Source organism: Ascidiella aspersa, chromosome 1 (assembly GCF_963924565.1).
Source record: "Ascidiella aspersa chromosome 1, kaAscAspe10.2, whole genome shotgun sequence".
Classification (NCBI taxonomy): Eukaryota; Metazoa; Chordata; class Ascidiacea; order Phlebobranchia; family Ascidiidae; genus Ascidiella; species Ascidiella aspersa.
Genome location: NC_139447.1, coordinates 19,026,411 through 19,039,108, shown reverse-complemented (window position 1 = coordinate 19,039,108; position 12,698 = coordinate 19,026,411). Strand labels below are relative to the sequence as shown.

At 35.0% G+C, this 12,698-nt stretch overlaps 1 protein-coding gene and 1 non-coding gene across 4 annotated transcripts in view; one reads left to right on the top strand and one right to left on the bottom strand.

Annotated features, from left to right (window-relative positions):
* The window catches only part of LOC146168161 (tRNA (cytosine(72)-C(5))-methyltransferase NSUN6-like), a 30,160-nt gene extending 29,019 nt beyond the window's left edge, over positions 1–1,141 (bottom strand). For all 3 annotated transcript variants that reach the window (XM_083389060.1, XM_083389059.1, XM_083389058.1), the window contains exon 1: positions 959–1,141. Coding sequence is in view for 1 of the 3 variants with exons in the window: in XM_083389058.1 (XP_083245184.1) it covers positions 959–1,090 (132 nt within the window). In the remaining 2 variants the exon portion in view is untranslated. The remainder of the gene's footprint in view (positions 1–958) is intronic.
* On the top strand, positions 207–281 carry Trnaa-ggc (transfer RNA alanine (anticodon GGC)). The gene has a single exon. It is a non-coding gene; the product is annotated as a tRNA-Ala (tRNA).
* Positions 1,142–12,698: the final 11,557 nt, after the last annotated feature.

Sequence of the window (12,698 nt, the reverse complement as noted above, 5' to 3'; positions counted from 1 at the left end):
TGACGGCTTACGTATTGCCGTTATCGTTGGTCAAAAAGTAGCTTCAGAAGGGCTAGATCGCAGTTGTAAGCACACATATATGTGTGTACATATGTTTCATTGTATTATGATATGATACTGGCGATCCCCTTCGTTATGAAGCTGCTTGTACTAACAGATTGAGCAAGCATTGGCGTATGGTTGTTTCTCGACTCGTTCCCTTCTGAGCCTGCATAGCTCAGTTGGTAGAGCGACGGTCCCGGCTTGACCGGAGGTCGTGAGTTCGAACCTCACTGCAGGCTAGTTGTTTTTCTAGTCTGCTCTGCTTGCATCATTGATCGACAGATTCGGTGAGTCTGCAATGGCTTTTCGGTGTACTACCACAAAGAATTTTTAATAATGTTCATGTTGATTTTAAACGCATTAATGGAAAAGTATGATTGTTTTTTAGTTGTCTTTAGTTGCACATATTTTAAAAAGTGGAATAAGTTAGAACAATGTCAACACTGAACTATCTACATTTTTTGAACAAAATGTAAAATGTAATTTTCCAAGCCCTTCTTAACCTAATATAAAAAATCTTGAAGCCAACTCCTACTTTAAAAATCTGGATTTCAATACTTACACAAAAATTGGTTTGCAAGATATAATTTAAACAACCCCAATATACACTATACTATACAGGATTACAGGTAACATGAGTTTACCTGAATTTAAATAAAATACATCATAAATGCACAAGGCAGTTCTGTATATGGAACACTTATTATACACTATGACTAGGTATATAGAACAAGCCGTAAAATTATATAATAAAGGACAAAAACAATTTGGGTGATTGTAAATATTACTGGTATAATTGGTATTAAACTATTTTATTCATAAAACACCCATGAAATACTTCTCTAGAAAAAGACAAAAAACAAATTAGAGTTGTTATATATATTCACATTAATGTATTTTTTTTTCACATGCATACCTGTTGTAACCAATCATTTAAAACTTTCAAAATGGAAGGTATTCCACTTGAATGCATGGTATTTAATCTCAAAGTAGAATATACAGGAGGAACCAGTATACTATATTCATAATCAGCCATAGAGTTTTCCATCTTAAACTTTACTCAAAGTTTACTTTAAAAGCTGTCAACTTAGTGCAAAACTCTATCCTGTAAAAAAATATCACCTTACTTTAATAGCAACCTGCATTTTGTCATGATATTTGCTTGACATGATGTTCATCATAATTATAAAACCACCATTTTTTTAATTCTCAACAGCATTGTCTTCAAGGCCACTCATTGTTTCCCGTATCTCCTGCCACTCTTCTAAGCTCTAATTTTTGTGTTTGACAGAAATTTAGGCCTTGATATTAGAAAAAATTAAACAGGTAGATAAGTTAATCTGTAGAAAGTAAATTGAACGTATATACTGTATGCAATTCAAATTTTGTGTTTTAATTTTGCATTTTTTTCTAATTGAATCTAAACCAGGAGACAGCTGACTCGATGAACCTTACGGTCTTTTGCTGTCTCCTTGGAATGTCAAATATTGCTAAACGTTTTTATTTCGACCATTTTTTTTGTTTTTTGATGTTCCAAATAAATTCATATCTATCTATATCTATCTATCTGAACCTAATAGGTGCAGCTAGAAGGTATGTTAAGCTTGTTATTCTAAAAACATTAACATTTACACACATTTGTGTGTTAACAACTGTCTATCCCTTCTAAAGCTACTTTTGGTTGTTTCTTGACTCGCTTCTTTCTGAGCCTGTATAGGTCAGTTGGTAAAGCGACGGTCCCGGTATAACTGGATGCCGTGATTTTGAATCTCACTACAGGCTAGTTGTTTTTTTAGCCTGTCCTGCTTGCATCATTGAATAACAGATTCGGTGAGTCTGCAATCGCTTTTCGGTGTAACATTCAAATTTATTATATTTTACCTGCTTTTTGCATAATCAAAGATATATTACGAAAATACCTACTGTAATTATGTGTGATATACTTTACACTTTTAGTATCAATGGGTCTTTTATAATTATGATTGAATATTGTTTTTGTTATAAAAACATACATTTATACTAGGGTTCCTCTTTTTCCCGTTTTTTTTTCACTCCAGGGAAACGGGATTGAAAAAGGAAAATTCCCGGCCCGGGCATCCCGACGAAAAAATTATACCTAAAATGTTGTCATTACGACGTCTTAAATTATATTATATTAGCTCCAAAGATTTAATTAAGCTCATTTATGTTCTGTAGTCGTGCTTCTGCAATCTTACAGGACCTTCTCGTATTAAAGTCAGCACCCTTAAAACGCGCATTTTTTGATAGAAAAAATCGAATTAAGTGTTTCCGCTGGTAAGCGCAAATAAACCAACTTAGGCAAATACTTTAAAAGGGTTGGTAATACTTTTGGCGCTCTTTCACTATTGTACGTAAAAATTAATAAAAATGTTTTTTCTTTAAATGCCGCATACCACAACACATATTGTTTGGATTAGGGTGCGGGTTAGCGTTTGGTTGAGGGTGGGTGAAGTTATTATTAATAATAAACATAATATTACATGACCCACCCTCACCCGCACCCTAACCCAAACAATATGCGTTGTGGTATGCGGTATTATTATTTATTATTTTTTTGCATAACTTTTCACGTACAATAGTGAAAGAGCGCCATACTTTTTTTTTATTAGTCAAAAACGACAATTTTTTGTTATTTTGCCGAATAACCGGGATTTAAAAGAATTTCCCAGGATTCCGGATTGTTAATTCGCGGGAAATCCCGCGAATTTCCCGTCGAAAGATTCCCGGAGAGGAACTCTAATTTATACTAGATTGGAAACTTTGGATTTTGCGCGAGGGAGGCGATTTTGCAGCTGAAAACTTCGCGGCTGTAATTACATTTCCGCCGAAATTTGCGCAGCTGTAATAAGGTTATTTGTAAATTTTTTACGGCTAAAAATAGAGTAATATACTGAAAACCGTTAGCGCGACTTGAGTTTTGCACGTTTAAGCGATTTTTCACGACTGGACGCATTTTGAAAGTCCATAGAAATTATACAAGTTGTGCAACTCATGCGCGCTCAAATGTTTCCCAAATTGCCTCAATTTATAATGGGCTCTTATGGGAGCAAAATAGAAAATCGTCGTTTTTTTTTGGGGCAATTTTGTAAATTGTAACGACCCAATATACAAACGTATATGTATAATACACCGAATTAAGTTAAAATATGTTAGATTTGTGTGTTATATCGCATTAATTTGGTTAGATTGGCGTTCGAACGAAAAAATAGCAACTATGGGTTTAGGCATTTTAGTTAGGTAAGACGCTATTTACCCGGATTACTAAGTAGGTAAATGCATATATAATTACAAGTGGGGCGTTGGTCTGGAATCCTACCACAAGAAGCATTCTTTATGTTAGGGTGGGTCAAGTATTATAATTGAAGAAATAATATTTGACCCACCTACACCCAAACGCTAACTCACACCTTAACCCAAATTTTGTGCGTTAATAGCATAACTGTGGTAGGATTATAGTGTATGCCTACTCCAGTGTGCCAGGCTAATAGCCAATATGTACAGTTTTGGTTATTTACCCGGCTAAGAATTAATCATGAAAATAATGAAATCATCGGAAAATTAAAATGGCCAATTCTTTTTGTAGTTTTCCTATGAATCGATAACAAAATATTTGAATATGTTTAAAATAAAACTTAGCACATTGTCTTACAGTAGATGTACCCCTGTTTTTAACAGAATAGTAAAAATATTTAAAATCCTGCTGTTACCGGACTCCCTGCTCTAAGATTTGCAAGATATCTTTACTGCATCAAGAGGATTTTTTAAAGGAAATTATAATTTAACAAAAAATTGTTCAACATTGTTTTTAAACTACACTGTAAACATAAAAAGTAAACTTCCTTTATTTAATTTTGATTTTTGGTGTTTATTTACATTCTTGAAAATTCATTTTTAATAAAATTGTGTGTTTATGTGAAATTATAACAAATGTTTGCAATTATTGTGATTTGTGATTTTGTAATTTATTTTAGTTGAAGATTAAAACTTGCCAATATAAAAGCACTTACCAAAGACTGTTAAAAAGAAAAAACAATTTTTTTGGTTCATTTTATTATAAATTCTATTCTTTCACATATAGTAAAATCAATGCACAAAATTAATAACAAAAACAAAATGCAACACAAACAAACTAAAAAGGGGGAAACCAAATGACTACAGAAGTGGTGTGGGATAAAATTGGTTGCAATAGACTTTGTTGACAACAAGCATAGCTGGCAAGGTAAACCCACAATATATAACTTCAGCTTGGTGTAAGAGAAATTAACATTGCACTCAGACCTCAGTTGATGAATTGTTTCCTAGTGATAGGGTCTATTTGTTCCATTACTTGATGCTTGCTTTGGCCACACCCTTTGTAATTTAGGAGTGTTGTGCTGAGCAAATTCCACTCTGTTTACACTTTGAAGCAAGCTTATGCCAATAACTAAATAAGTCTTGTTGGACAGAAAAATATGCTGCAAAGGTCGACTAGAAACAGAAGACACTGTGCGATTAACCTTCGCTTCAGAGATATGTCGTGCATAAATTCAGTTTTCAAAATTGCATTTTTAGAGAAATTTCATGTAAAAAATATTGTTTTTATCACACTATTATCAAGTTGTAAATCCATTGATTTTTTAATCCCGCTGTAAAAAGATGAAAAATAAAAGTTTGCTTACAACACACACAAAGCTCTTATCCATTAACAAACCAATAATTAAATCTATTCCAATGGACAGCACTGCCTTTTAATGTATTAGATCTCCTTCATGCAGGCTTTAAATAGGAACAGTTACTTAAAAATTTAAATTCTTGTTCAACCAATAGCGCCAATCAAGCATTTTCTTTATTTTCATTACACTTTACATTAGTTTCTCATATTTTTGTGTGCATGGTTAACCAAAGTATTGAGGACGACAAATCATGATCCTGACACGACACGCTAATATCGACTATATTTCGGCCATTTTTAGGCAAATTATATTTATTTTGATCTAAAATATTTAGTTTGACTAGTATTAATTATTGCCACTCATCCAAATGTTTTTAATTGGTCAAAATTGTTAATAAATTGCGTTTTTTTGCTTTTCCGCCATAAGCGTCTATTGTAATTTGGGAAACAAGATGGCGTCCATGTCGCTATAACTAAGAGCGAGTTAGCTGGGCAACTTGTGATTTCTATAAAGACTTTGGCATTTTATGTTGATATTACATAAAACAGGCTTTACTTTCCAACCTGACATTTATAAACTTTCTTTCTCACCAAAAAAATTAACTAGACCCTGACTTAACTGTCCATAAAATTATAGCATGTTCCAGTGATACTAAAAGTGTATAATCTTTTTAAATTTCCCCTTCCTTGTTTAGCAAACCTGAAAACAGTCATATTTGCTAATTATAATTTATTTCATAGCCTATAATCAACTAATCTATATATAGATTTTTTTGAAAAATATGCTGTGTTGTGCTCCCGTGAACTATAGACAGTAGACACTGCCTCACCTGCCAACATCTGGCAAAGCAAAAATTACATCAAAGAGATGGTTATCACAGAATATATATTTCCTGCTAAAGTATAGTAAACATGGAACGTTGTGGTGATTTAATTTGTGTGAATGGGATGGTTTCCACCACTAGAGGCGTTGCGTGAGTCAGATGAACAGTTGCGAGCGTCTTTTACAATGGTTATTCGTTGTTTTCAATTACGTGTTTTCGCGCTTTGTTTTTGTAGAATCTATTGTGAAGCTAATTATTCGTTTTAAGTTAACTTTAATTAATATATATAATCACTTTTTATTCGCAATTTCTTCAAATACTGGTAGCGAGAAGTCGTTAAACATGTACTGTTACAACTTTAATTTTGTACTTAAAATAGGGTTTCGGTTAAAACCAGGAAGCATTTGCGTCAACTTTAAATTATAAATAAAATATAATTAGAATATTTAAGGCCAGCTAGTTGCGAACAAAGCTGAAATAAGCATTTTCATGCGGGAATATTGTAGTTTTTTGTGGTACTGCTGTTTTTTAACCTATAACTTTGCATTTTGCAAGTTGTTTCATTCACACTTTTTAACAGTCATTTTTAATTCGAAAATATCTCTTCTGTATAGTATTCTAAACGACATTGTATTGCTTGTGCACTAACTTAAAATTTTCACCAGATATTTCTTTTGTACTCAACATTAATTTAACACCTTTTAATACAAGATACCTCACATCTTAGGAAAATATTCGAGTGATCCACATCCTTTTAAAACAACTAACTATTTGTACTGTTATATTGTTTTGAAATAGGTGTCATTTTGTAAATGTTATCTTATTATAGCCTTTCTTACAAGTGACCCCATGTGGTTTTACAAAAGTTGAATAAATATAGCCTGGAGCCCTAGAGCAGACACTATCATGCAAGCTTGTGCATTTGGCTGAAAAATCAGGCACTTGCTGAATTCCAAAGAATATTTTAGCTACAGAACTGAAATCTTACATCTTGACAAAGAAACGGTATATTTGTGGAACAACGCCACGACAATGAAAGAAGTTTGTCAGTTTCAATGTTACAAACAAGTCACAACTACAATGAATCTTATCATTATTCAAATAGTAGTCAAATCTCTAGAATAATATTGTATTGATTTTAATATGAAATTTAGTAGAATGTTTTTTACTTGTGGTTTTGCGTACTTCTGGTTTGCAAAGCATCAATTTAATTCGCAGCGTTTAGATCAACTGTATAATTTTGTTTCATTTCGTATAATACAAAAAATAAATGCATATTATGAAGTTTAATAAAACAAGCAAAACTGTTGACTTTTTGTTAGGTGTGAACTGTAGTATATGACATCAAGAACATGATTAAAAGTGTGTGTTTTTTAATGCAGGCTTGTTTGAATCTTCCCTCGTAGAAATTATATTTCCAGATTTGTCTGTTTTGATTCCAAACCTATAAAAAAGGTATAAATAATTTTTATAAGATAATGATTATTTGCTGCAAATACAACAGTATAGCAACTAAACAAGTATATTTTTTGAATTATAGATTATTATTTATTTCAACTAAATCACACACTGTTAAATAATCCCACAATCTAATAAAAACTGCATATAACAAACTAATTTAATCAGCGAGCACTACAGGTAGAAAATAAACTTTTACCTGTTAGATCACTTGGAAAGCAGCATTTGCTTAAATTAAAAAAAAAAAATAATAAAATTAAAAAAAACAAAAAAAATTTTTCTTATTTTATTGCAAATAATAATATTGAATATTAATATTTTATTTTTTTTTTTAGCTTTTGGAGGAATGAGGATTGATGTTTGTATTTTTTCGTAAACCGATTTGGTGGAGTTATACTGCTGGATAAATACTTCTAATGTTTGGGTTCTATAGATCGGGACGTTGTTGCGCTACCCGAATCCCAGTCTTCTGGGAGACTCGATATTAATTTTATGAATTGGACAAAATCTGTGTTGTTAGGAGTAAAGTTAAATTTATTTACCAATCCGTCATATTGTAGGTATTGGCCGTTTATAATCAATAAATCCTGGTAAAAAATTATATCGGAATCTATAAGTGATGGCACGAAAAAAACATTTGAGTGGTACTTTTCATTTTTTGTTTAGCCAAAGCGGACGGCTGTTTGACTTTGTATCTATGATTTCCAGGAGTTGTTTGCACTCCGTTATTGCACAACGTATAATGTTCGCATGGGGAGTATATGCCCTGTAATTGCATTGTTTGTTCCTATGTTCCCCTTAAGAAGCGCTTCCAATCTGTTACCTTGGATAAAGGGCAGGGGCGCCCGCAGAAAATTTTGCAGGGGGGGGGGCAATCAGGGGTCCTGAATTTTCAACTAAGGGAATTCCCCTATTTTTCGCCTGATGTTAATGAATAATGATGTCATTAAAACAGTGAAAGTATGACGTCATAGAATGGTGATTGCAAGACGTGATGGAAAAAACCCAGAAACACCAAATACGTCCAGCAAAAGCGAGCACGTGCGTCGTCAACAATCCTGTCAGGCGCCAGCTGCGAAATCACGGTGTACAATTGTTAACTTTAGGCAAAAAACAAACCAAGACCGTGAAATATGTGTGTTTAATTGTGGTAGAATCATACATAATTCGACTATCAGCAGCGCAGTTTTGAAGTTCCATGAACGGAACAAGCGCTAAATTACAAGCACGTCTTTCACCACGTGCAATACTAAACGAAGATCGTTTTTACCGGCTGTTATTATGCCACGATTGGCGCAACATCTGCGCCGAGCTGTGTGCCAAGTCAGCTAAATTACAAGCTTTGGTTGAGGGGAAATAAGTCGTGTCCATTGCACACTTAGCACGTGGTCTTAGAGTATGCATAAAGAGCATAATTTTGCGTTAACTATCATTACTTAAAAATTTATACTTTAAAACGCGCACGACAGTCACCATTATACCTCCTTTTAAAAATCTGCTTCATTTAAACAAATGTCGATCTTACACCAACATCGGATATAAGCGCAGAGACCGAACAGCGAGAAAACTGCGTATAACTTGACGTTTTTAAGCGAGAAAAATCTCTCTGTGGAGGTGGGCCACAGACCAATTTAAAAAGCTAGATTTAGTTTCATTTGTGTCATTATATTTAAAGGAATAATGGTTTGGGAGGAATTAAAAAGGAATGTAAATTTATTGTTCAGCAGCAAGTATCTCACTAATGCACGGTTGATTAAATAATCTGTTTTGAAATATGTTCTGCTATGTTTTGTTCTAAACCTATTTTAAAGTTTTTTCTTTCATAAAAATTCTATTGGGCCACAGAATTTTTTTGCAAGGTAAATGGGCCACGAAAGAAAAAAGGTTGAGAACCACTGACCTAAACAAATAACGAAAGAGAAAAACTATCCAGCGTTTACGGTCGCCAAACTAAAGACGAAAAACGGCGTTTTGCGCTCGATTTTGGCTTCGCATTAGATTAAGACGCGTGACCCAATTACTTAAAAAGCACGCCGCTTTGAACAGTTTGCTAAACCATGACAAAAACGAAGCAAAAGCGATAATATCACTTACAAAAATTGGTGGTAAGAACTCCCGCCCCCACTGGATACGCCACTGGGGGCAATGGATAGTGTATATTATTTTTAACCTTCATAAGTAATAACATATTACACTTACAAATAATACTAATAATCACATTTTGAAACTCCAGGGGGGCAAGTGCCCCCCCTCCCCTTTCTCCCCCTGCGGGCACCCATGATAAAGGGGCCTTCGATTTGTTTCCAATCAGCTTCCGCGTTTTCGTCGAGTAGTGTATAGCTCCATTGTGTATGTAAGGCTAACAAGTAATTATCTATATTGATCATGCCTGTCCCCCATTTGCAATACTCGCACTCAAAGTCTCTCTTTTCACCCTCTCCCATTTGGAACCCCATAAAAATGTAAAGAGGATTCGTTTAACTTTGGAGATAAAGCATTTTGGTACACTAACCGGGACAACACTGATTTTAAAGGTTAAAATTGGGATCATGAGGCTCTTAATAACTGTTGTTTTTCCGAGGAGCGAGAGACCCCTTGCGGACCAGATATTTGATACTATTTGAATTTCTTTCAGAAGCGGTGTGAAGTTTTTTCAATTAGATCGGCGTCGTTACTCGGGCCAGTGGAAATTTCAACGCCTAAGTATTTGATAATCGAAGTCTTCGATTATTCTAAAGACTTCTGTAAAATCCTGATCACTACCCGACAGAAATACTGTGGTGTCGTCAGCAAATAGGGACACTTTAAATTCCTTGCCATTTATCGTGATGCCGTTGTAAAGGCCCTGTCTTAAAGCAGCGGCAAGGCATTCAATGCACATAACAAATAAAGTTGGAAAGAGAGGATCTACCTGGCGTACGCCACGTTCAACGTTGAACGATTGTGATAGAAAGTTGTTATTGACAATTACGTACGACGGATTTTGATAAAAACATTCGATTAATTTAATAATTTCATGACCGAACCCGAAAGCAGCTAAGGCTGCATATATGAAGTCCCAATTCACCGTGTCAAAGGCCTTGAACATATCTAAGGACAGTATCGCGCCAGATATATTGTAATAGTCGTCGCAGTCGATGATTTCGAATAAAAGACGAATATTAGTGCCTATGTATCGTTTCGGAATAAAACCATTTTGGGCAGGCGAGATAATGTCGTTTAGTACACTTCGGACTCGGGTGTTAACTACTTTTGATGCAATTTTGTAGTCTACATTTGATAGCGTTATTGGTGTAAAATTTCCCGGTTCAAGATGGTCTTTATTAGCTTTTGGAAGTAAAGTTACCACTGCTTCTGACTGCGAAGGTGACAGTCTACCCGTATTTACAGTATGTCACCAAGCTGCCATATAGATGCATTTGATATTGTCCCAAAATCTTATATAGAACTCTGCTGGAAAACCATCTAGCCCAGGGGATTTATTTTTACCCATGTTGCAGAGAGCAGTGAAGAATTCCGCTTCTGTTGTTTCCGCTTCTAATAATTTTGACTGTTCTGCCTTAATTTTTGAGAGATCTAGTGTTTTTATTTTTGAAGCGATTGAGGTTTTGTTTAATAAATTTCCGTTTTGTTTATAAAGTTGCTTGTAAAATCCGACTAGATCGTCCAAAATGTTGTTTTGGTCAGTTATCATTTTATTGTCGACCAACAGTCTGTTAATACCCTTCTTTTTGCCTTTTGTCTTTTTTCTAAGTTTAAAAAGTATTTTGTATTTTTCTCGCCCTCCTCGGCCCAGCGAGCCCTACTTCGCGTTACGGCGCTTTTGGTTTGGCGCAGCATTAGTTGGTCAAGTTCCGTTTTTAAGTTTGGACAATTTTTCGTGCAAGGGGCCGTAAGTTTGTTATATGTCATGTATTCCAAAAGACTTTCTCTCGCTTTTCGGTTACGATGTTTTTTACTTCCGTTTTGGTCTAGGACATTGTCCAGAACTAGATTAAAGTCACCTCCCATGATTATTGGGGCATGGGAAAAGCTGTCAAGTACAGCGAATAAATTAGCAAAAAAATCTGGATCGTCCTTATTCGACGTTAACAATTACTATTGGGGTTGCATTTATTGTAATATTAACCATTAAGTATCGACCTTCTTGGTCTACATGTGTGCCTGAGATGGTATACAACAGATCTTTGTTAATTAGTATGACCACCCCTCTACTGCTTGCGGTGCCGTGCGCCCAAAAAGCTTCCCCTCCCCATTCCATACCCCATAACTTTTCGTGCTTAGCACTACTGTGGGTTTCCTGCAAAAAGGCAACGTGACACTTTTTAGGACGTAAAAAATTAAAAATCGACTTTCTTTTTATCGCAATGTTTAAACCTCGAACGTTGTGTGAAACAAAACGCGTTCAACACCAATATCAATGTGGGGGCAAAAGTGCCCTTTTCATGAAAAATGATATATTGCTTTCACAACGTTAAATATTAAGAAACCGCTATACCAGTAGAATTTAGGGTAAATTACAATTTATTCGCTTGCTCTCTTGTTTAACTTAAAAATAGAAAAATTAGAAAATTCAAGTAACTTTTACTAGTCCACAGGGCCGACAGGAGTAGGGCTTGAGCTACGGAAAAATGCCAAAAAATTCGTAAAATGACATGGTTGACATTTGTTAAAACATTTTTGGTACCATTTTAAGCCAATCTAGAAGGCGTGGGCGCAGAAATTTTTCCGGGGAAGCACCCCCGGACCCTCCAATATTTCGGCTCGCTACGCTCGCCTGCGGTCTATCTTGCCCTTACCAAAAAAGTCGCCCCCCTTGCCCTCAAATCGCTCCGGCGTCCGTGAGTAAAGTCTTGGCGCAAAGTACTAAACGAAGCATTTACTTGGTTTAAAATTCGAGTCAAATTCGAGTCGTCATCCATACTATTATTAAAAAAGTGTAATAAAACTACCTTATGGAAACGCGATAATTTTATTAGTTAATCTATTTCAGTGTTTGTTAACTATTGTGGGCACACCTGGCGAGCGAAGCGAGCGCGATTTTTTTGGTATACCGGTATTTCTTTTAAATTTCTTTCGAGTTTTTGTTACATTTTCAAAAAAATGGTTAAAAAATATGTGTCCATTATTTTTTAATACGTGACACACTTGGCAGCCTTCCACGGCGCAACGGTAAAGAAGCGATAAATCTAGAGCATCAAAATGTAAACACACCGGATGTAGAAAAAAAAGCCTGTTTATATACACCTTTCTCAGGCAGATTAGATTAAGGTTCAAGCCGGATTGAAAAGTAATCCGTTCCAGCGTCGTAATTACATGGGGCGAAATTCAAGCCAGCTTGAGTGTACAAACTGCACTGATATGCATTATTACGTAATATTCCAGTAAACCAAACTCAAGTAATTCTTGTTTTTTTTCAATTTTAGGTTTATAAAAACGAACAAGCAGCAATAGATTGCTACCGCAAGGAGTAGCCTAAGCCAAAAAATCGGTTGTGCGTCAGAGGTTTACTGGAATATTACGTAATAATGCAAATCAGTGCAGCTTGTACACTCAAGCTAGCTTGAATTTTGCGCCATGTAATTACGACGCTGGAACGGATTACTTTTCAATCCGGATTGAACCTTAATCTAATCTGCCCGCGAAAGGTGCATATAAACAGGCTTAATGTCAAAGTTTATGTTTTCGCATTGTTTGACCCA